The sequence below is a fragment of the Anabrus simplex genome, chromosome 1, assembly GCF_040414725.1.
Source record: "Anabrus simplex isolate iqAnaSimp1 chromosome 1, ASM4041472v1, whole genome shotgun sequence".
Taxonomy (NCBI): domain Eukaryota; kingdom Metazoa; phylum Arthropoda; class Insecta; order Orthoptera; family Tettigoniidae; genus Anabrus; species Anabrus simplex.
In genome coordinates, this window is record NC_090265.1 from 666,064,269 (window position 1) to 666,086,612 (window position 22,344).

The 22,344-nt window shown below is 39.4% G+C and overlaps 1 protein-coding gene across 1 annotated transcript; it reads left to right on the forward strand.

Moving 5' to 3' along the window:
* Positions 1-10,477: 10,477 nt before the first annotated feature.
* On the forward strand, positions 10,478-14,853 carry mRpL23 (mitochondrial ribosomal protein L23). Its single transcript, XM_067145430.2, has 4 exons — positions 10,478-10,651; positions 10,731-10,936; positions 11,092-11,165; positions 14,606-14,853. Exons 1-4 carry the CDS (start codon positions 10,638-10,640, stop codon positions 14,759-14,761), a joined length of 450 nt encoding a protein of 149 aa, XP_067001531.2. The 5' UTR covers positions 10,478-10,637; the 3' UTR covers positions 14,762-14,853.
* Positions 14,854-22,344: the final 7,491 nt, after the last annotated feature.

Here is a 22,344-nt window from a genome sequence, read left to right on the forward strand (position 1 = left end):
ACTGACACATGTATCACTCGTATTGTACTTTAAAAAGTAATTGATAGAAAAAAAAAGAAAAAAAAACATTCCATAGGAGTCACACAAGAAACGATGATAACATATAGACAGAGGGTAAAGAGATTTATATCCTACCAAAATTATGATAAACATTTTGCAATGGAAGAGAGAGCATAAAGAGACTGTCAGAGGATTATAATATAATATGTGCTTCATCAAGAAACTGATTTATGCTGTTCACAAGAGTAGGAGTTAGAGAGGATAATAAACACGAAATACTTGTGGGGAAAGGGATGCCCATGTTAAGCAAAGAGGATAGGAAGCGCTGGCGGGGAACATCAAAAGCAGGACATTGTAACAGAAGATGATTACTGTCAGTATCAGACAAGCCACAAGCACAGGAAGTTGGGGGAGGAAGATGAAAACGATTTTTATATTGGGGAGTAAGGGCATGATTAAAACGTAGACGTATAATAGATGTGATATGGCGTCGAGAGTACGTACCATAATAAAACCACGGTTTAAGAGGAATAACAGGTTGTAATTGATGATAAAAACATCCCTTTTCTCGTGACGTTTCATTCCAATCGGACTGCCAATGTTGATATACTATATCCCGCACTTCATGAATGAGATCAGAAGGGGGGATCGCAAGAAAAAGAGAGGGGGATTGTTGTGATGCTCGTTTAGCTGCCTGATCAGCAGTCTCATTCCCCATGATACCAGAGTGACTGGGAACCCAAACTAGAGTTATATAAACACCAGAACGAGTAAGGTTATATAAGAGATACTTAACGCTATATAAGTACCAATTAGGGGAAGAGAGAGGCGAGCATAAGGCATGCAGAACATTTTGTGCATCCGTGAAAATCGTAACCTTATCATAAGCATGTGACCTGATGGTAATGAGGGCTTGTCGAATAGCAAACAATTCGGCGGTAAAAACAGAAAAGGCAGAAGGGAGGGAAAACTCAGAGAGAGTATATGGTTGGGGGATATAAAAGGCTGCTCCAACGCCGTGTGCTGATTTTGATCCGTCAGTAAAAATGCTTACTTCCCTTATGTAGAGGGAAAGTCGAATACGTTTAGTTGCAAGAGGGGAAAGAGGAGTAGAATGTGTTAGACAAGAAAATGATTCAGAAGAAGATATAATTACTTGAGGACAAAAGGACTGACTGTCATAAGGGATAGAGTATAAAGGCAATGTGGGTAAACGGAGGAGCTCATCTTCTCTTGGTATAAGAGAACGAAATGCGGTATATAATGCAGGGACACGGTTTCCACGGGGAGATTTGGAAGAATAATAAGAATGTAAAAGTCGTAGCTTGGGGATAAGCTGAGACCGTGTGACAGTAAAATGTTTGAGGACATACTTAGCGGCTATAGTCTGTCGCCGAATCTTTAAAGGCTGTTCACCGGCTTCTATTAATAAGGCATTGGTTGGTGTAGTTTTAAGTGCTCCTAAACAGACACGTAGTGCGCGGTATTGTATTGTATTTAAACGTGCAAGGGTAGTAGCAGAAGCGGTGTCGATAAAAAGAGCACAATAATCTAGTAAGGATCGAATAGTTGCTCTGTAAAGGAGAATAGCTGTAACGGGGTCAGCGCCCCAACTTCGACGGGTGATCGTACGTAATATAGAAATAAAACGATCAGTTTTACGTTGAAGAGAGACCACATAAGGAGTCCATGATAATTTGTGGTCCAATATGACTCCAAAGTAGGGATGCTGATTAACAAAGGGGATAGTAAGACGATCAAGAAGGAGAGGAGAACGGTTAGGTGCGCGAGTATGGGTAAATAGGATTGCAGCACATTTGGAAGGCGAGAGTGAGAAACCATGTTCATGTAACCAGAGAGCAACCTCATGAAGGACACATTCTATTTTTCTCCTACACACATCAACACTATCATGTGATACGTATAAAATATAGTCGTCTGCGTAAGCTAAAACTCGTGCGTTCTTTGTAATTATACGTTCTAAATCTCGCATATAAAGCGCAAAGAGGATACCGCTTAGTATATCACCCTGTGGGACTCCATGCGAAACGTGTCTTCCTGGAAACGGGGGGTAGGGGGATTTGAGAATGAGAGTGCGAGAAGTATATAGGCGTTCTAATAGAGAAATAAAAGCAGAGGGAAAGCCAAGCGAATCAAGGCACGACCATAATAGATGTAAAGGAACGGAATCATAAGCTCCTTGAATATCAAGAAAAACAGTAATAGTGCTATGTTTACGATGTCTAGCTAGTAGGAGATCAGTCAACAAAATATTGAGTGGATCTTGTGTGCTACGTCCTTTAAAAAAGGCATACTGATATTTAGGAAGGATCTGATGTTTCTCCATAACCCAGAGAAGACGCCGTAGTAGAATTTTTTGAAAGAGTTTCCTAACACAGGAACTTAAAACAATGCCACGATAACTTAAAGGAGAAGAGGGATCTTTTCCAGGTTTAAGAATTGGGACTAAATGAAAGTTGTTCCACTGTGCCGGTACCTGTAAGGTGAGAAGGATATTATTAAAAAGAGAAAGTAAGACAAGAAGACCGGTATGGGGTAAAAGTCGGAGCATAGTGTAAGTGATACTATCAGGACCAGGAGATGAACTACGAACTACTTGTAAAACGGACTGTAATTCGGACAGTTGGATGGGTTGAAGTAAAACAGAAAATTGGGGGGATATGGGACGGAAAGAAGAAAAGGGAGGCGGAATTGTGAAGTCAGGTGTTATAGTATATAGAAAAGAAAGAAGGACATTAGGCAGAATAATCGCATGCGCAGGGTGTAAAGAAGTAACACGGGTAAGTGCGCGAATGGCGTTCCAAAGGGATGTTGCAGATACGCGATGATTAAGGGAGGAGATGAACGCCTTCCAAGACTCGCGTCTCTTTGCATTAAATATGCGTTTGATACATGCATTATGACGTTTCAATGTTAAATAATTAGCTAGTGTCATATTCTTACGATACAATTTAAATAAAACTGTTCGCCGCAGTATTAACTTGTGACATTCGTCGTCCCACCAATGTATTTTCTGATAAGGACGGGGGCAGAGGGAGGGGATAAATTTGAATGGATGGAAAGTCTCAACATATGAGGAGAGAATGCGTAGAAGGGTAGGATAGTCTAAGGTATTGGGCGTGTATTGAAGGAAATGGGTGTGAAGGAAACTACAATACGATTGTTTATCAAAATTTCGGAAAGACCGAATATTACTGAGCTGAGAGGGTGGGGATGAGGAAAAGGGTGGTTTACAAACACCAAAAGAAATAATAATAGGGAAATGATCACTCAGATGAGTGTCACTGAGTATATGCCACACGGTATTAGGAGTCATGTGGTCATGGCAGAGCGAAAGATCAACAGAACTAGGGGGTGAACCAGGAGGGGTGAGTCGAGTTGGGGACCCGTCATTTAAAAGGGTAAAGTGATGGGATTGAGTTGCCGTAAGAAAATTTGTCCCTTTAGATGTATCTTTAGAACTACCCCAGGCAGTATGGGAACAATTAAAATCACCAAAGAGAAAAACATTGTCTATGGAATCAAATTGGGTAAGGAAGTGGGACCAGTGAGAGGTAGAGATATAAACATCAGGAGGACAATACACATTGATGAAATATATATTTCGCACGATAATACCTAAAGCAAGAGTATTTGGAATGCAATGCGTCAGAGGAAAGGGGACATATGGAATAGACTTATGAATAAAAATGGCAAGGCCTTCACTTCCATTAGTATCAAGGCGTTCGACTCGAAAATCAGGAAGATGAAAAAGGGTGTTTGCATAAAACCACGTTTCTTGTATTATAATGATGTTAGCACATGTTTCCTGAATTAACAGTTGAAGTTCATGTTTTTTATGAAAAAGACTTCTAGCGTTCCACTGCAAAACGCGTATCATATAGGGTAAGGATATGAGCGATGCGATCTCGTAGTTGATAAATTACCGGTGAAATGGGAGACTCTCCTCCCACATTACAACCAAGACTTCAAAGCGAGTGGCGAGTTCAAAGCTCACTGTATCTTCCCAGTGACGTCACGTTAGACGTGACTCGTTTGCCACCAAATGCGCGGGAAGCCGGAATACATCCCCCTGGCTTCCACCGAAGTCCCAGTTTCATCCATGGGTGTGACAATATGGAAGCTGCTGGGGTATGGGTGGTGCTGAGTAATGACATTTGGAGCACAACTAGTGTCTGAGTGTTATGAAAGGTGTTGCTCATAGGATCAGGCCACAGACACATAGTAAACAGACTGACAGCGCCCTATCTCGTTGCATTGGTGCAAGTGAAGCCGGAAGCTTGTGGCCACCGCCATCTTACGTCACTACAGAGCCACTGGAAACATGCATGTTACTGTGTTACGCGCAGTTTTGTTTTATGTTGTTTTAATGCACATTTCACGTTAATGCTTCGGCAAACTACTGTGTGGCAGAATGGTGAATACCTGAGTAGTGTTTGGGTGAGTTTTTTGCTATTTACGAAGAAAGAATAAGGAAGGAATACGAGTTTCAATACAGCGGTAAGCGGCGTACATGTGCTCATGTACACCTGTTGCCTAATTAATACAATTTTATTTACTATTAAAGATGAACAATTCACTTCCTTCTGGTATATATTTGTCGGCGTTAGCCCCCCGTGATGGAGTGCGGCTAGGACCTTATAATAATAATAATACCCAACATTGGGTTATAACTTAAGTTTTTGTATTGGTGGTATTAGTAATGGAATAATAGTGGCCTCGATCTCTTATATTCTTTAAAGATACATTGTCAAGATTTCAAAATTACTGCTAAAATTAGAGTGGAAAGATTGGTAAGCTTGTAACAATCAAAACAGATGTTAGGTATATTATCACAGACTATTATTGAATATATCTCAGGATTTGGTGGTAAAGACGTTAGTCAGTTATTATCTACCGTGTGATACTTGCAAGGAAGCTATTGTAAAAAAAGAAAATCCTTAGCTGGGCTGAGTGGCTCAGACTGTTGAGACGCTGTCCTTCTGACCCCAACTTGCCAGGTTCGATCCTGGCTCAGTCCAGTGGTATTTGAAGGTATTCAAACACGCCAGTCTCGTGTCGGTATATTTACTGGCACGTAAAAGAACTGCGGGGCAAAAATTCTGCCACCTCGGCGTCTCCGAAAACAGAAGTAGTTAGTGAGACGTAAAATAAATAACAGTAATCATCATTGTTAGAAAAGCCTTATCCATTCATTTCTTTCAAGAATGGAGGTAATCTGCATGTTCCTACGAAAGATGTTCATGTGTGCAATCTTACTACTACTAATAATAATAATTATTATAATAATACTTTATTAACGGTAATACGTATTTCGTATTTCGGTATACGTATTTCGGAGAGAACACATGTAATCGAAAAATCAGTCATGAAAGGGAACATACCTAATGAAGTCACAGCTAAGTTGTATGAAACACTGCTTTTTTTTTAATTTTCAAGTTTTAGCTCACATGCTTTAGATCTAAACTCAAAGGACTGTAAATTCATTACTGTACCTGAAAATACGTGTCAGAGCCCACCTGGTAGCATTGAAGTCTAAACAGTCTTGACACTGTGGTTAGCCAGTTCGGGCCCCATTGGTCGAAAAATAATTCACTACCAGAATGTTGGCTGGCAAGGTAGGGGAGGTGGTGGTATACAATATCCAATAATTAGATTGCGTGCCAAAAGCCTGGATTAAATTTCAAACCACTCCGCAGTGTTCAAATGGAGTGAGGGCATATGACGCTGTTGATGGTGATTCGTCCGTCGGATGGGGAAGATAACCCTCGAGCAGACCCCTTGGTGCTATTCGACAGGAGAAGGCTATATACCGACATCGGATTTCACCCTCTTCCTTCCTACTGTCATATATCACGTCATTCATTTCATCTCATTAACTCCTCTGTTGAGGCTGACGTCAGGAAGGTCATCCGGTCATAAAAACTCGCCACGACAAATTCATCTCACTTCATATCCGACCCTGTACAAAAACGGAACAAGGGTTGAACAAACAAACCTGAAAACACGTGTAAATCGTGCTGTAAGAGAGCGGAATGGAAACAGATTTGACCATAGATCGGTCTAAAACAGGTTTGCTATTTTTAAGTATTCGTAAATTGATATTGTTTCTTTCTTTAACAGTAAAATGAAGGACCTAATAGGTCTAATTAATCAGTGTTGTTATTATTTCGATGTGTTTTTAATTATTTCAATTACTTGTCCAATATTCTTTTTTCTCTTACTATTTTACATTAATGCTATGGGGTAGTGTAGTGACGTAAGATGGCCGCGGCCGCACGCTTCTTACTTCAGAATCCTGCTGCTCATTGCCAGTCTAGATCTATATGTCAGTGGATCAGTCATTCTGCAGTGGCACATTCTGGTCCAGTGAAGAAAGCAATGGCAAACTACCTCACTCCTCATCTTGCCTAGTACGCCTCATTTGGGTTCTGCCATCGGTTTTTGTGGTTTCCCGATAGCTTATAGCCTCATTTGGTGGTGCTATTTGAGGATTCAACCAGCCTCTGGGCTGATGACCAAACAGACAGACATGTATCTACAAAAAGGGAGTAAGGTATTCTCAATCTACTAGGCTATGACCGTCGCCTGCTATAATCAACTTTGGATTTGTAACACCCCCATCTAGCGGTACGATCGAGTACTCTTTTAGTACAGTCAGGTCCCCAACACAATACAAAAGCTTTGTATGGTGTAGAGATGGGCACTATCGACTGAAAACCACTATCGACTAATCTAGCGATAGTCCCTTCGAACTATCGACTGAATAGTCGAATGTTTTCAGTCGAACGAAAGTATTCATTACTTCCTGACTAGAAGACTGAATAGTCGAATGATTTCAGTCGAATAAAAGTATTCATATAACCAAATACAGTAGAGACAATACGCGACACTGAGCGAGATATCGAGGGACAGCTATTGGAGCTCACTCTAGCGGATAGACCTGAACGGTACTGATTCTCTCATAAGAGCACGTGTATTTTTGTGTGAAGTTTTTGATGTTATTTATGCGTTTTCAGTGAGTTGACATAATTAAATAGTAGCGTGTGTCATTCCTTGATATCTCCTCTCAACATGAGGGGAAAGGTATGTGCTGTGTTTGGCTGCAGTAATTACGAAGTAGAGAAAAAAGCGCGGTCGTTCTTCAGGTTCCCTCGTGACAAGAACATGTAAGTAATATTGTGTTTGCATATATATTCTTCCAGTGACAGAGATTTTTATAGTACTTCATAATCTTCTGACCTGCTCGACCCATGTTTTAACGGGCTTAAAATATAATACGCATATTTTATTGTATAGTGCAGCAGTTAACCTTCAATACCGATGTGTTTTTGTAGGTGTGATCTGTGGGTTTTGAAATGTCACAGAAGCGATTTGGATGAAGTGTACAAGAAAAAAGGGACGTTACGCTTGTATAAGAATTATAAGATCTGTTCAGAGCATTTCCAGGCCAGCAACTTCAAAAATCCTCGACTATACAGCCAAGGGTATGTTACATTTTTACTCTAATTGTACGTAAATATTTCTCAAAGCATCACTATCGACAACATTTTCAAACTTTTCTTTCTTTTATCCCTCTTCTCGGATTAAAGCCGGAAATTTATAGATTTTCTTTCTGTTAGTCGGCTTCATGTTAAGAGGAAAATTGTCCAGCTATTAAATGTTAATTCATTGCATCATATGTGCAAGGAATGTGCCGATATTTTTATTGACAAATGTCTTAATGTAATGATACAATGTTTTTAAATGCGGAAAAAAGACAAATCCAATCGTAAGATTTCAGGCAGGTATGCTAAAGCTAAAAAAGTAATGCATAAATGAAAGATCAAGCCATTTCACAGCAGTCCATTTCACACCTTGTTTATATGTCTAATTTCAGTCTTTGAATAATAACCTTTTAAATAATTCTTCATTCATTTATCCAGAATTGCTTTAGCAACTTCGAAGTTAATATCTCAATACCACTTTCTTTCTAGACGTAATTTATTTATCCATTTCCGTATATACATTTCCATTGTTATTTGAATTTAACGCGATTTGTTCAGGTCAAGTCACTAGGAGCGCCACCGTCGAATTGTCTCCCATTTTGGCAAGGCGAAATCCGTAAGTGTCGTGTATTGTCTCTACTGTATTTGATATAACCAAGTAGTCAATCGTTCCATGAAAAACATTCGAATGTTTCCAGTCGAAACTCTCCGTATCAAAAGTGGAGTGTCGTACTTTTACGAATTCGACTTATTTTAACGCAATCTACCAATAATTAGAAATCACCTGTATAGACACCCATTAGAACAAAATTAATGTTATATTGAGTGACTTACAAACTTTATTCAAAGGGACCCACGTTCGCAGCTGAGAAGTCCACTCCGCTCCACATTCGAATAAGAAGTTGCTCCACTCGTAGATCTCAGGTTCGTATTCCATTCACTGACAACGGATACCGTAACTTTAATGTAGTTTTCCGTGGGGTTTTCTACGTTCATTCCTGTCAAATGCCACAATAGTACTGAACCTTGGGTGCATTCCCGAATTCCGGACTTAATCACACTATTGAGGAACTCACAGTTGCGCAGGTTAAAATCCGATTTACGCATTCGTCCCTACACGGGGCTAATAAATAGATAGATGCCCATATATGAGCCAACATCATACGAATGGCCTTTCTTGGTGCTAACTTGACAGTGAAACGTACAAAGACGACAATGAGGCTCTATTACCGAACAATGGTAACAATAATATGTAAAACTTGTTGCTGTAGTACACAATCTGGATGTATATGAGAACAGCCAAACACACTACTACGCTACTACCGTATTTTCTAGATTGGTATTATAGTTATGCCTTATTTATGAATAACGTAATTAATGTAAACATGTATACAACGAAACAAAGAGCACATAAACGACAAGAGAAAATCGCTGTATCAAGTAGGTACTGTACCTCTGAAGTTAACATAAATATTAACTACATTTCCGAAGTAACCATAAACCGATAGTTTCATTCGCTTCCGCGTCGCTGTCACGGCAATGCGACTGAATTCAGTCGACTTGTTTTGTGCTGACTGGAGAGCAAATCGTGGAGAGATCCGTGACGGAGACCAAATACAGTAGAGACAATACGCGACACTTACGGATTTCGCCTTGCTAAAATGGGAGACAAGTCGACGGTGGCGCTCCTAGTGACTTGACCTGAACAAATCGCGTTAAATTCAAATATCAATGGAAATGTATAAATAAATTTCGTCTAGAAAGAAAGTGGTATTGAGATATTAACTTCGAAGTTGCTAAAGCAATTCTGGATAAATGAATGAAAAATTATTTAAAAGGTTACTATTCAAACACTGAAATTAGACACATAAACAAGATATGAAATGGGCTGCTGTGAAATGGCTTGATCTTTCATTTATGCATTACTTTTTTAGCTTTAGCATTCCTGCCTGAACTTTTACGGTTGAATTTGTCTTTTTTTTCTCATTTAAAAACATTGTATGATCACATTAAGACACTTGTCAATAAAAATATCGGCACATTCCTTATACACATGATGCAATGAATTAACATTTAAAAGCTGGACAATTTTCCTCTTAACATGAAGCCTACTAACAGAAAGAAAATCTATATATTTCCGGCTTTAATCTGAGAAGAGGGATTAAAGAAAGAAAAGTATGAAAATGTTGTCGATAGTGATGCTTTGAGGAATATTTACGTACAATTAGAGTAAAAATGTAACATACCCTTGGCTGTATAGTCGAGGATTTTTAAAGTCGCTGGCCTGGAAATGATCTGAACAGATCTTATAATTCTTATATAAGCGTAACGTCCCTTCTTTCTTGTACACCTTATCCAAATCACTTCTGTGACATTTCAAAACCCACAGATCACACCTACAACAACACATCAGTATTGTAGGTTAACTGCTGCACTATACAATAAAATATGCGTATTACATTTTATGCCAGTTAAAATATGGGTCGAGCAGGTCAGGAGATTATGAAGTACTATAAAAATCTCTGTCACTGGAAGAATATATATGCAAACACAATATTACTTACATGTTCTTGTCACGAGGGAACCTGAAGAACGACCGCCCATTTTTCTCTACTTCGTAATTACTGCAGCCAAACACAGCACATACCTTTCCCCTCATGTTGAGAGGAGATATCAAGGAATGACACACGCTACTACTTAATTATATCAACTCACTGAAAACACATAACACCAAAAACTTCACACAAAAATACACGTGCTCTTATGAGAGAATCAGTACTGTTCAGGTCTATCCGGTAGAGTGAGCTCCAAATAGCTGTCCCTCGATATCTCGCTCAGTGTCGCGGATTGTCTCTACTGTATTTGCGGAGACTGCGACTGAATTCAATCGACTTGTTTTTTAAAGTAGTCGACTATTACGATAGTTTAAACTATCGACTAGTTCGATAGTTATCAGTCGATAGTGCCCATCTCTAGTATGGTGCTTTTCTTGTTAGTGTTTTTCATGTGTACCGGTAGCGTTATATTTATATTTTCGTGATATGGAAGTGCAGTAATCACTGCCATACCTTATTCGTGATTTTGAAAGTAGATAGTAATAACTCTGAGAGTTGATACCCAGGGAAAAGGATGTCGACGAGATGGTATTGTTTTTACCTGCACTGCCTGACGAAGTGAGGTTAAGTGATAGCGAGCCTTACGAAATAATTATTTGTTTTGCAGGTATCCAGCGTATCAGCGTGGAAATCCCCAATTGCGAGTGTTCCTTCCAAACTTTTGGATGAAGCTTGTACGATGTCCTGTCAGTCAACCACCTAACATTGTCCATTTCATTGTTAGTAATGAAATGACCCGTATGGATGTTAAAAACTATTTGGAGAAAATTTATAATATTCCCGTTGTACATGTATCTACAAGAATTGTCATGGGTAATACAGTGCTAACTACGTTCTTTTTTTAATGTGCGTAGGGCTAATAATATGTTGTTGCCTTCATAGTCATTAGTTTTACCATTATTTTACAAAATTTCACTTTTATAGGTGCCTACGAAAATTATCTCTTAATATATAAGTTATTGTTGCAGGAACCACCCGTCGTGACCCGGGCAAAGGCTATGTGGTAAAAGATGATGACTACAAAGTGGCATATGTGACTTTGGTAAGTGTACTGGAATAAGATAGGACAAGTTATTCAGTAACAAATGAACACTTTCCTGTAGTTGTAGAGATGGTGTCACATAATTGAAATAGAGACTTTCAAGTTTGACAGGACAATATTCTTCGTCATTGATAGAGGGAGATTGAACCTTTCACAGAATTTCTCTTAAACCTTGAGAATTGTTCCTTTTGTTCCAACCAGCATGCCTATTACAGTGATATTCTGAAGGCCGTATTCATTTAGGTAAAAGGTTAGTCGGTTCATATATTCTTTTCCTCATGGCTGATTAGCGTCCGATTCTAACTGAACAGTACAACTTCGTCTGTGATGGGTATAACATTGATCCTGCGTCTACTCTACTCCCATTCAAAAAGCCGTGGATTACTTCTTCATGCACATTATAGCCATTTTCTTGTACGGTAATCTCTGAGCAATGTTAGTCTGTTTTGTGTGGTGTTGAGTTAGGTGCTAGATGTCATCATGGGAGCAATATCCTAAGATAAAGGGTTTTGATCTTGTGGTGGCAGTGCTGACAACTGTTATTGTCCCCAAGATCTGCCTGGTATGGATTGAACTGCTGCATCATTGGCCATCATCTTTAAAGTGTCTTGCCATTCACCACATAATAATCCTCCATGGTGTGTTACCTAGCTGCTAGCTGGAGGATGTTCCTTAAATAAGACCAACATTCTAAAGGAGCTGACACCATGACACCTGTTTTGGTATTTCTGATCTTGGAGTGTTTGTCTTATTTTCCTCAAATCCAGGAAACCATCTTTGGCATTTAATAAGCTAACAGCAGATGTTATGCAAAGTTTTTGGAGTCAATTGTTGCTATCAATCAATGAAACAATCAATGACGTGCATTTAGGGCTGTCACCCAGGTGGCAGATTACCTATCAGTTGTTTACCTAGCCTTTTCTTGAACATTTTCATAGAACTTGAAAGTTTAACGAACATTTCCCTTGATAAATTATTCCAATCACTTACTTCTCATCCTGTAACGAATATTAACCCCAATTTGTCCTTTTGAATTACAACTTTATCTTCATAACGTTTTCCTCTTGTAAAAGCTCAGTTCAAGCGTATTCATCTATTAATGTCATTCCACGCCATGTCTCCACTGACAGCTCAAATATTTATATTCTTCTCAACATATCACTTATTCGAGCATCTTATCTCCTTACTCCCAAGCCTTCCCAGCCGAAGGTTTGCAACATTTTCGTAACACTACTCCTTTACAAGTGACTATTTTCATTTTGACCTATTGAAATTCAATATATAAACATTTTTACAATTAATTTATTGAGAACCACCTATTCAATACTTTGAAGTCTTTACCACTATGATACAATCATTATATTAAAGTTTAAGCATATAATGGTACATGTTTCACTTGTCATTGCAGGCATCATCAGCTGTAAATTATATAATCTAGGACAGAGCTCTGAAGTGGATGTTAAATTAAAACTATTCTTAAAAACTAATTGTTTAGGCCTACAATAAAACAGGGTCTTTTTTTTAGCTGATTCCGCAGTACCACTCAGAGCAATACATCTCTCGGCAAATGAGTCACCCGGCTATCGCCTTCCGTGCATGTTCCCCTGACACACGGAGCAAGCCATAAAAAAGACCCTGTATATATTGATGTGTAGGAACATTGTGGTCACATTTGGAATGAATTAGTTGAACATGTTTTAAAGTTCAAATGGGATGTCTTACTTATGTTCACATGAAATGGAGATAAAATAAATATAAATAAATTATAGCCATTTTATTTGACGGTAATCTCTGAGCAATGATAGTCTGTTGTATTAGGTGTCGAGTTAGGTACTAGATGTCATCATGGGAGATAAAGGGTTTTGATGTTGTGGTGGCAGTGCTGACAACTATTATTGTCCCCAAGATCTACCTGGTACGGATAGAACTGCTGCATCATTGGCCGTCATCTTTAAAGTGTCTTGCCATTCATCACATGATATTCCTCCATGGTGTGTTACCCAGCTGCTAGCTTAATATATTTTAAATTTATTACATGTAATAAGTGTTATGTTCCGAGCTGTCAGCGGAGAGATGGCGTGGAATGACATTAGTAGATTAATAACTTTGAGCGGTGTCTTTAAAAGTAGGAAAGATCACAATATGAAGATAAAGTTGGAATTCAATAGGACAACTTGGGCCAAATATTCATTTATAGGAAGATGAGTTAGGGATTGGAATAACTTACCAAAGGAGATGTACAATAAATTTCCAATTTCTTTGAAATCATTTAAGAAAAGGCTAGGAAAACAACAGATAGGATATCTGCCACCTGGGCAACTGCCCTAAATGTAGATAAGTATTGATTGATAAGAACTCTTTACCAATCTTGTGGCCATCATGGGAACACGTTGCAGAGCATGCATCACTGTCCATGGTGGTTACACGCCCTTTTAAGAACCATGTCCAGGGGACCATCATGAGTCACAGTGACTTTGTTGTGTCTGTATAAAAGTGTCATTTCTGTTTGTCCCATCGCATATTACTTTCAGTTGCCTACCGTACCATACTGTAGCAGTTCTTCCTATGTATGGTTTAAGTTTCATCAAGTTATGTTACTTGGCTGTGATCGAATGTTACTTCCGTCCGTAAGTTTTGCACAGCAGTGTATATAAGTAAACAAGGTCCAATAATACTGTCCTGTGGGATTCCCTCTTAATCATTACAGTATCAGATAACACTTCACCTACTCTTAATTCTCTTGAGTACTGTTTTCTAGAAATGTAGCCACCCATTCAACCACTCTTTTGTCTAGTCCAATAGGCCTCTTTTTCATCTCCCATGATCTACCCTAGATCAAAAGCCTTCGATAAGTCAGTAGCGATACAGTCCATTTGACCTCCTGAATCTAAAATATCTTCCATATCTTGCTGGAATCCTACAAGTTGAGCTGGCATACGATTTTTAATGAGCTTGAACTCATTCTAAATTTCTCTATTTAATCCTCTTATGTGAAATGAGGATATCTGCTGTGCAAAAAAAACACCACACCATTAGAATTGTGGGCAATTTATAGAAAATATGCAATTTTTTTACTTTAATGTGACTGTTCATTTTGTGATCATAGCCATGAGTTCATAGCATGTTTTGTTGCTTGTTGTTTAAACTGGCCTAATATCTAGGTCATCAGCCCATAGCTTGTTTTACACAGATTGCAGAACACTGTGGCATGATTTTTTTTAAAAATTTTAAGTATCACATTCAGTTGGCTGGATTTCGAACCAGAGTGCCGTTGTGAGAAGTCGGTGGCCACGTATATTTTAGAATATGTTTGTTTTCTGCTCTGTGATGATTTCAGAGGATTGCCCTTAACTGTATATATGCCACAGATCTTGTAGCCTGAAGATTCTCAAACTGCTGTGCTTTTAGTAAAGACGAATGTTTCTTTCTCTTTGTTGCAGCCTCGTGATGTCGAGTTCAAGTTTCCAGACTTGTTCCCTGAGAATAAGAAGGTAGAAGATGACAAGAAGTCACTGGAAGAGGCAAAGAAAGGATTCCGGACTTATTTAGAAAAGAATAAAAAGGATCCTGGTTCTCCTGGGTGGTTCTCTTTTTGATCACAATGTTACTAGTACCTTTATGTTGCAATGATGAGTGTGTATATTTGTTGTACTTGAGAAAGGAGCTTTAGAATAAACATTTTTTTAAATATTAGCATATTTATTCCATACAGGAAGTTTGCTATTGTTCATCGAGTATGTATAAGCTACATCCAGTCTTTGAACAGATTAACATATATGCATCAAGATTTGAAAAATGATCATGATACTGCCATCTTAACTTTGTGTGATGTAAGTATATCTTCTAGGTTTATTTTTTAGTTTTCTACCTTTTATTCTAGCTCCCTGTGTGGATCAGTAGCAGAGTGCTGGCCTCCAGCTCCTAAGATCACAGGTTCAAACTTGACAGAGACAGTCTGATTTTTGAAGGGTGGAATGAAGTCCATTCAACACTCCATCTCATACGATTTATCCAACAAAATTAATTAAAAATCTGACAGATCAACCCACAGAGATCTGTTTCTTTGCCTTCTGATAGAGTTAAAGCAGGAAGTTCAAATTTGACATGCAGATAGCCTAGATAGCATCTAATAGAATACCTGCACATAGTACTGAAGGTATTATTATTATTACCACCACCAAGTGGCTGCACAGTTTGGGACATGTAGCTGTCGGCTTGCATTTGGGAGATAGTGGGTTCGAACCCCACTGTTGGCAGCCCTGAAGATAGTTTTCCATGTTTTCCCATTTTCACACTGGGCAAATGCTGGGGCTGTACCTTAAAGCCACGGTCGCTTCCTTCCCACTCCTAGGCCTTTCTATCTCATCATCGCTATAAGACCTGCATGTGTCAGTGAGACGTAAAGAAAAAATGTAAAAAAAATTATTGGTTTTACGTCCTATTAACTACGTTTATGGTTGGTTCTGGAGGAGATGGTGCAATTTTGTTCCGTAGGAGTTCTGCTTATATGCCGGTAAAACCACTGGAGTGAGGCTTGCTGGATTGAGCTGAGTTCAAATGTGCCAACTTGGGCTCAGAAGACTTGGTGCTCCACTGTCTGAGCTACTCACCTCAACATTATTATTATTATTATTATTATTATTATTATTATTATTATTATTATTATTATTATTATTATTATTATTATTATCATCCATCATTGTATAGTAATTCTGGCTCTGTGGCTGACAGGTTAGAATGCTAGCTTTTGATCCAAGGGATCCTGTGTTCAATTCCTGGCCAGTCTGAGGATTTCACCCTATAGTTGACTGCAGCAGAATCAACATACAAAATATTTCTTTTGCACCTCTTCCATAATTTCTCACCAAAGTAACTCTTAACCTATTGACATACTCATTTTAATGTACTGAGGATGCGCATGTATACCATTTTTTCATGCATAAGATACTGTTTTACATTACTAAGATTTATAAGTTACATATAATCTGCAACGTACTGAATTTTAATTATGCCCTTGTTTTATGTGACGAAGTTCAGCACCCAGAAGAACAGTTTGTAAGTTTTAATGCTGTGAAACATCCTAAAACACTCCTGGAAATGCAAAGCCACCAAATACTTTCACAGTCTTCTCATTACACTTCTTTTGCCAGTGTTGCTTTCAACACAGTCATAGCATGGTTTAGGGTTATAAGTCTTGTGAAATATTCCTATTGAACTCATACAGGGTTAGTTGGGATTTTTTTCTGTGAATAACTGATCAGCAAAACTGCTTCCTTCCGTAGCTATCTCATCCCATAAAGAGTTGTGAATCACATGTTGAGAAATATGTAGAGGGGAGGGATCTGAAAGGACGGTCCTGTTTATGATGGGTTTTATTCCAGAATTTCATATAAAATCATAATTGGATAATTTATCACCTGTTTTACTCCATTCCCAGCCACCTTCCTTTGTCTTTTTGTAGGCAGGATGGACTTAATTATCATCACTTTCTAATACGTTATCACTGTCATGTGAAATTGTTTGTTATGCTGCTCTAATTTTCACTGCTAGTAAATAAAATTGTATAATTTTCTAAAACTATATCACTGCCCAATTCACTCTGACTATCCCATACGTTCTGTTATTCCTTGTAATACAATGTTTATTAGGGTGGGCCATTTCTGCTGATGATTACCCTACATGGAGAGCGATTGCCTGCTGCGTGATGCAATCTGTGATGTTCATTCCAACTTCAACAAAGAGAGCAGATTCTCAGCTTACAGACAGTATACTGCATGTCATGCCATCTATGGACAGAAGGCTTAAACTAGTTGCAGAAATCTTACCTCTCAGCAGACTGACTGCCGGGCGTCTGTGTATGAATGGTTACTGCATGCGCGGCCGCCTGGCAGATGGCAAAGTATGCCAATGAGTTAAAAGAATTAACAAAGGCCAATGACATAGACAACAACTTGCAGTTTTCACGAGTATTCTCATAAAAATGGGTAATGCTTTGAATGTTTCACAGAGATGAAACAGGTGCTTCCTGGGCACCTAGTGATAGTGAAAATAATGACTGGCCCCACTAAATAAATAAAAAGTAGAAAGCCGGGAATAATGAGTACTTCAAATCAAACACCATAATTCAATCAGAACCATGACTGCCGATTCACTTAGTCTTTAAAATCTAGACGTATACGAAGAAGTGCAGTGTGTTACCGATGAAGCTGGCAATTGAATATAAACAGGCAGAAGAATGAAGCGGAATGGAATTCGAATCTTCAGTATCTCAGTCAGCAGACATTGATCTGGAGGAGATGTACGAGCCAATTGTCCGTATGGAGAGAACATCCTCAAGATAATCTAAAAACTTATGCTCTTAACACTTGTCACATACGGATTGTCTGCAGCATCATTTCTCTCCACAAGATGTCTCCAGCAATTAGCAGTCGAAGAAGCGTCTGAATTCCCGAGAGCGGCCGCAATCCTCAACTTCTGTGTTGACTGTCTTTCTGGAGCAGATACCTTAGAAGAAGCCCTGCTGGAGCTGCAAATCGAGTTACAACAGATTCTCAGTCGTGCAGAGTTTCCTTTGCGAAAATGGTGCTCCAACAGCACAATTACTGAACTCTTATCTCAGAAAGCTTACGAGAAACTAAGCACTCATTAACCAACAACATTAGTGACATGGTAAACACCTTATGGTTGATGATGATGATGCTTGTTGTTTAAAGGGGCGGTTGCTACAATCTAAGCCATAAATAATTTTATTCACGCTGATAGAAATGGTAGTTTAGGGGAAGGCCTGAAATTTAATTTTCAGATATTTATTATATTAGTTGTCCTATCTTAATAAATATTGGTATGCAAAGTCGGAGAATAAGTCGCTACAATCTAGGCTATAAATAATTTTATTCACGCTGAGTGAAAATGTTTAGTGGAAGGCTTAAAATTTAATTCTTAAATATTTACATCATTAGTGGCCCTATCTCATTGAAAACTGGTATACAGAGAATGAGCCACTATAATCTAGGCTGTAAATAATTTTATTCTCGCTGAATGAAATGGTAGTTGAGGGGAAGGCCTAAAATTTAATTCTCAAATATTTACATTATTAGTGGTCGTACTGATAAATACTACTAATGAAAGTTCTATAGAATTAAATTTCCGACCATTTATGTCTTATACATTTTTACTTTACCGACTATGATAACAGATATTCATGAATTTGTAGTTTTGTTGCAAAGTCCAGATCGACGCCGAGCCACGAGAAAATGGGTTAACAGAATTTACTGAAAATCTGTATATAGAGTTGGGGAATAAGAAACTACAGTCTAAGCTATAAACAATTTTATTCACCTTGGATAAAATTGTAGTTTAGGGGAAGGCGCCTAAAATTTAATTTCTAAATACCTATGTTTTTGGTCCTATCGAAAAGTACTACATAACAAAAGTTACAGAGAATACAATTTCTGATCATTTGTGTTTTATTCAGTTTTATCATACCGACTATGATGAGTAGTATTTCAGAATCGGAAGAGAACCAAATGTGAAGGTCTACAATATCGAAAGAGCATAGCATTGATCAAAAATAACATTACATTGATCATTGTTTGTTGTGATATTATTTGTCTCTTATGCTGCCTCTCAACTCTGATAGATGGGATTACTGCTGCGTACCGAGTATAATAGCCTGACTGAATATTGGTGGGAAATAGCCAGGGAGTTAGAAAACCTTCTTCTTTAGCATGCCATTCCTCTGGTTCATACATTTTCTGATACAGCTGGTACGTAACACACTGGTTCTTCAGAGTACGGTATTCCAGTTATTCGATCCCTACTCTGACATGCTGTTTTGAATGAGCAGTGTGCATACTTAAGGCAGAAACTGACATAGTAGTAGTAGTAGTAGTAGTAGTAGTAGTATGACCGGGTCTAGAATAACAATTTAGGCCTATTCCAAATTATAGCACCACAATTCACTAAATAACTCAAAATTCAACCCTGAAAAGAGACGTTTCTTAAGAAAAGCTTCTTCCTCTTCACTTTTATTACATTCTACATTAATTTTATTACAAATTATCAGTGAAGAGGGGGTTTCTCCTCTGGCTTGGAGGAAAAATTTGCCTCTACGTCAGATAGATTTTTTCGCCGCCAGTGTAGTGAATTGATATTTTCCGACTCATCAGTTACTCCTAGGAAACAGATTAGTAAAAGGGCATAGTTTTTGCCCTGGGAGTCTCCACTATTCGATCTTCTCTCCACTGAAAAAGGACGAAGAGTGTTCACAAGTTACGGCTGTCTGCGGCTTGGTCATTCCAGCTCTGGAACTTTGGACTGTTAGATCAGCAGTGTAGTCCTGTTCGTTAAAAGTGAGAAAATGTGTGGTGTGTCATTTGATCGAGTACTTCATATGAAAGCATTGCTTTTAATCGTAAAAAGGCAGTGGAGAGTGAGTGTGTACCATTATAATGAAAACTCCCCAACTTGATTGTGGCTGATAGTATGCAAGCGGGTCTACCATTACAGTGAAAATTCTCTAACACTCTTCATATGAGAAAAGATGTTTGGTGATTTCCTCGTCGCGTTTCTAGGGTAACGTTAGGAGCTATGCAATTTAATACAATCTTGCTCACAACGTGTACACTAGAATTCCGTATGCAATGTAGAATTCCATAGCGAAGTACGGGTACATCAGCTAGTATATATATATATATATATATATATATACACAATTCATGTCAGAAATTAAAATCACACATTAAAATATGCAAAAATGAACTAAAATAGAGTCGAAGGGATAGAAGCGCAGTTGACACAAATGTACTAAGACAAAAAAAGGATGGCGAGGTCTGCTGAGTGCTCGTCATCGCACAGGATGAGGGAGATGGTACTTGGGAGTTTTAGGCTACGGCGCAGACCGACCAGGTCCACGCACTCCGTAAGGTTGTGTACCACAGTAAGATGATTGCCGCAAGTACACACCAGAGGGGGTTCTCCTTTCAATAGATGGGAGTGTGTCAGGATACCGTGGCCGATCCGAAGACGACATAATACCACTGCTTCCCTCCGAGAAGCCGAAGGGAAGTCCTCCATACCTTCTTTGTCGTTGTACCATTTATCGCTCTCAGCTTATTTGGAAGAGGAGTGCCCTGCCACTCCATCTCCCAATGGGACATAACCAGATGTGTCAGCTGAGAGCGAATATCACTTGCTGGAATCTTGTAAGGCAATGGGGGCAGTGTTACTGCCTCCTGGGCAGCCTTATCTGCTAACTTGTTTCCCCCTACACTCATGTGGCTTGGGAGCCACAGAAACATGATTCTGGTGCCGGCATCTGAACACCCAGCCAGCAGGTCCTGGATCCGCTGCACCAGAGGGTGCCGAAGGAAACAGGTATCCATAGACTGTAGCGAGCTAAAGGAGTCAGTACATAGAAGAAAGTGTCTGCGCTCATCGGACAGTGCGTACCGCAGAGCTTTACAGATGGCATAGAGCTCTATTGTGTACACGCTACAAGTTTCCGGGAGACAAAAAAGAAACCTATCACTATCGACAACGAACGTGCAGCCCACTTTCGTGTCTGTTCTCGAACCATCCGTGTAAACAACGACTGAACCTGGATACAGGCCAACAACGGACAGGAAGAGCGTCCGATAAAACGAAGGGTCATTGTTTTCCATCAGGCCAGTGTGCAGATCCAGGGTTATTTCAGGTCGTCGTACTATCCACAGAGTTACCCCACTTGGTTGTCTGACAAGGCAAGGAACCGAAGGTACTGAAACAATCTGTGATTGCTATCCAAGCGTATTCCAACCGGCCGCGTTGTTCGAGGACAAGCAGCGTATAGCCAACTGTTTCCATTGTTGAATATGCAAGGATAGCTTGGGTGAAGTGGCATCTGTTGCAAAGTGGTAGCATATGATAGAAACATTTGCTAGCGCCTCAGGTGTAAAGGCGGCACACCAAACTCGGTGAGCAGGCTAGCAATGGGGTTTGTACGAGAAGCTCCCATCGCCAACCTAACCCTGCTGTGGTGGATGCTGTTCAGCTTCGCAAGGATGCTTGGTCTTGCTGAACCATATGCTGCACTGCCGTAGTCTAGCTGGGATAAAATATGTGCCCTATAGAATCTACCCCCGTCATTTTTTATATTGCCCCTTCTACTGATCCGGAGTGAACTTGATCTTTTATTTTCTTTTTCCTATGCATTGTTTTTCATGTTTTAATTGGCTGATGATGACCTGGACTAGGGTCGATACCGGTACCACTTCTACTTATTGTTAAATAAGAATGTAATCACTGCATTTCTTATTCTTTGGTATTGAATAGGTTGAACCTCTATTTATTATTTCAATTTTAAGTGTCAACAACACGAAGAACAACATTTCTTAAATAAAGCTCAGGTTGTGGGTGAAGAGTACGTTGCCGACAAAAGTGGACAACAGAGGACTTTGTGAGGGAAAACCGAAAGCTATGTTCTAAGGCCCATTGTTCCACTCCCCTAATAGCGACTGCCATATTACGCGAGCTATAGTGGAGAGCAAAATCGTCCACATATAGCGACGGTATTACTGCTGGACCAGCAGCAGCGACAATACCGTTTATGGCAATCGCAAACAGAGTGACACTAAGGACCAATCCCTGTGGGACCCCATTTTCTTGAACATGGTATTGCGAATATGCCCTCCCAACTCGGACACGGAATAGACGGAGGGACAAAAAATTTGCAGTAAATACCGGCAAGTGACCTCGTAATCTCTCTTGATGCAGGACTGAAAGGATACCATATCGCCATGTGGTGTCATAGGCCTTTTCTAAGTCAAAGAAAACAGCCACCAAATGCTGTTTGCGGAGAAAGGCATCCTGGATAGAACTCTCCAGGTGTACCAGGGTGTCAGTACCACATTGGTACTCTGAAAAAAAGTCTGCGTTTCTCCAGACACCACACAAGTCTGCAATTTACCATCCTCTCAAATAGCTTACACAAGCAATTTGTGAGACATACTTCCTGCATACTTGGGATTTTTGTCAGGCTTGAGGACAGGAATGACTATGCCCTCCCGCCACTGAGATGGAAACTCACCCTCTATCCAGATTTGGTTGAACACTCGAAGGAGATATAATAGACTGTCTTCACTAAGGTGTTTCAACATCTGGTTATGGACATTGTCTGGCTCGGGGGACGTGTCCTTGCAAA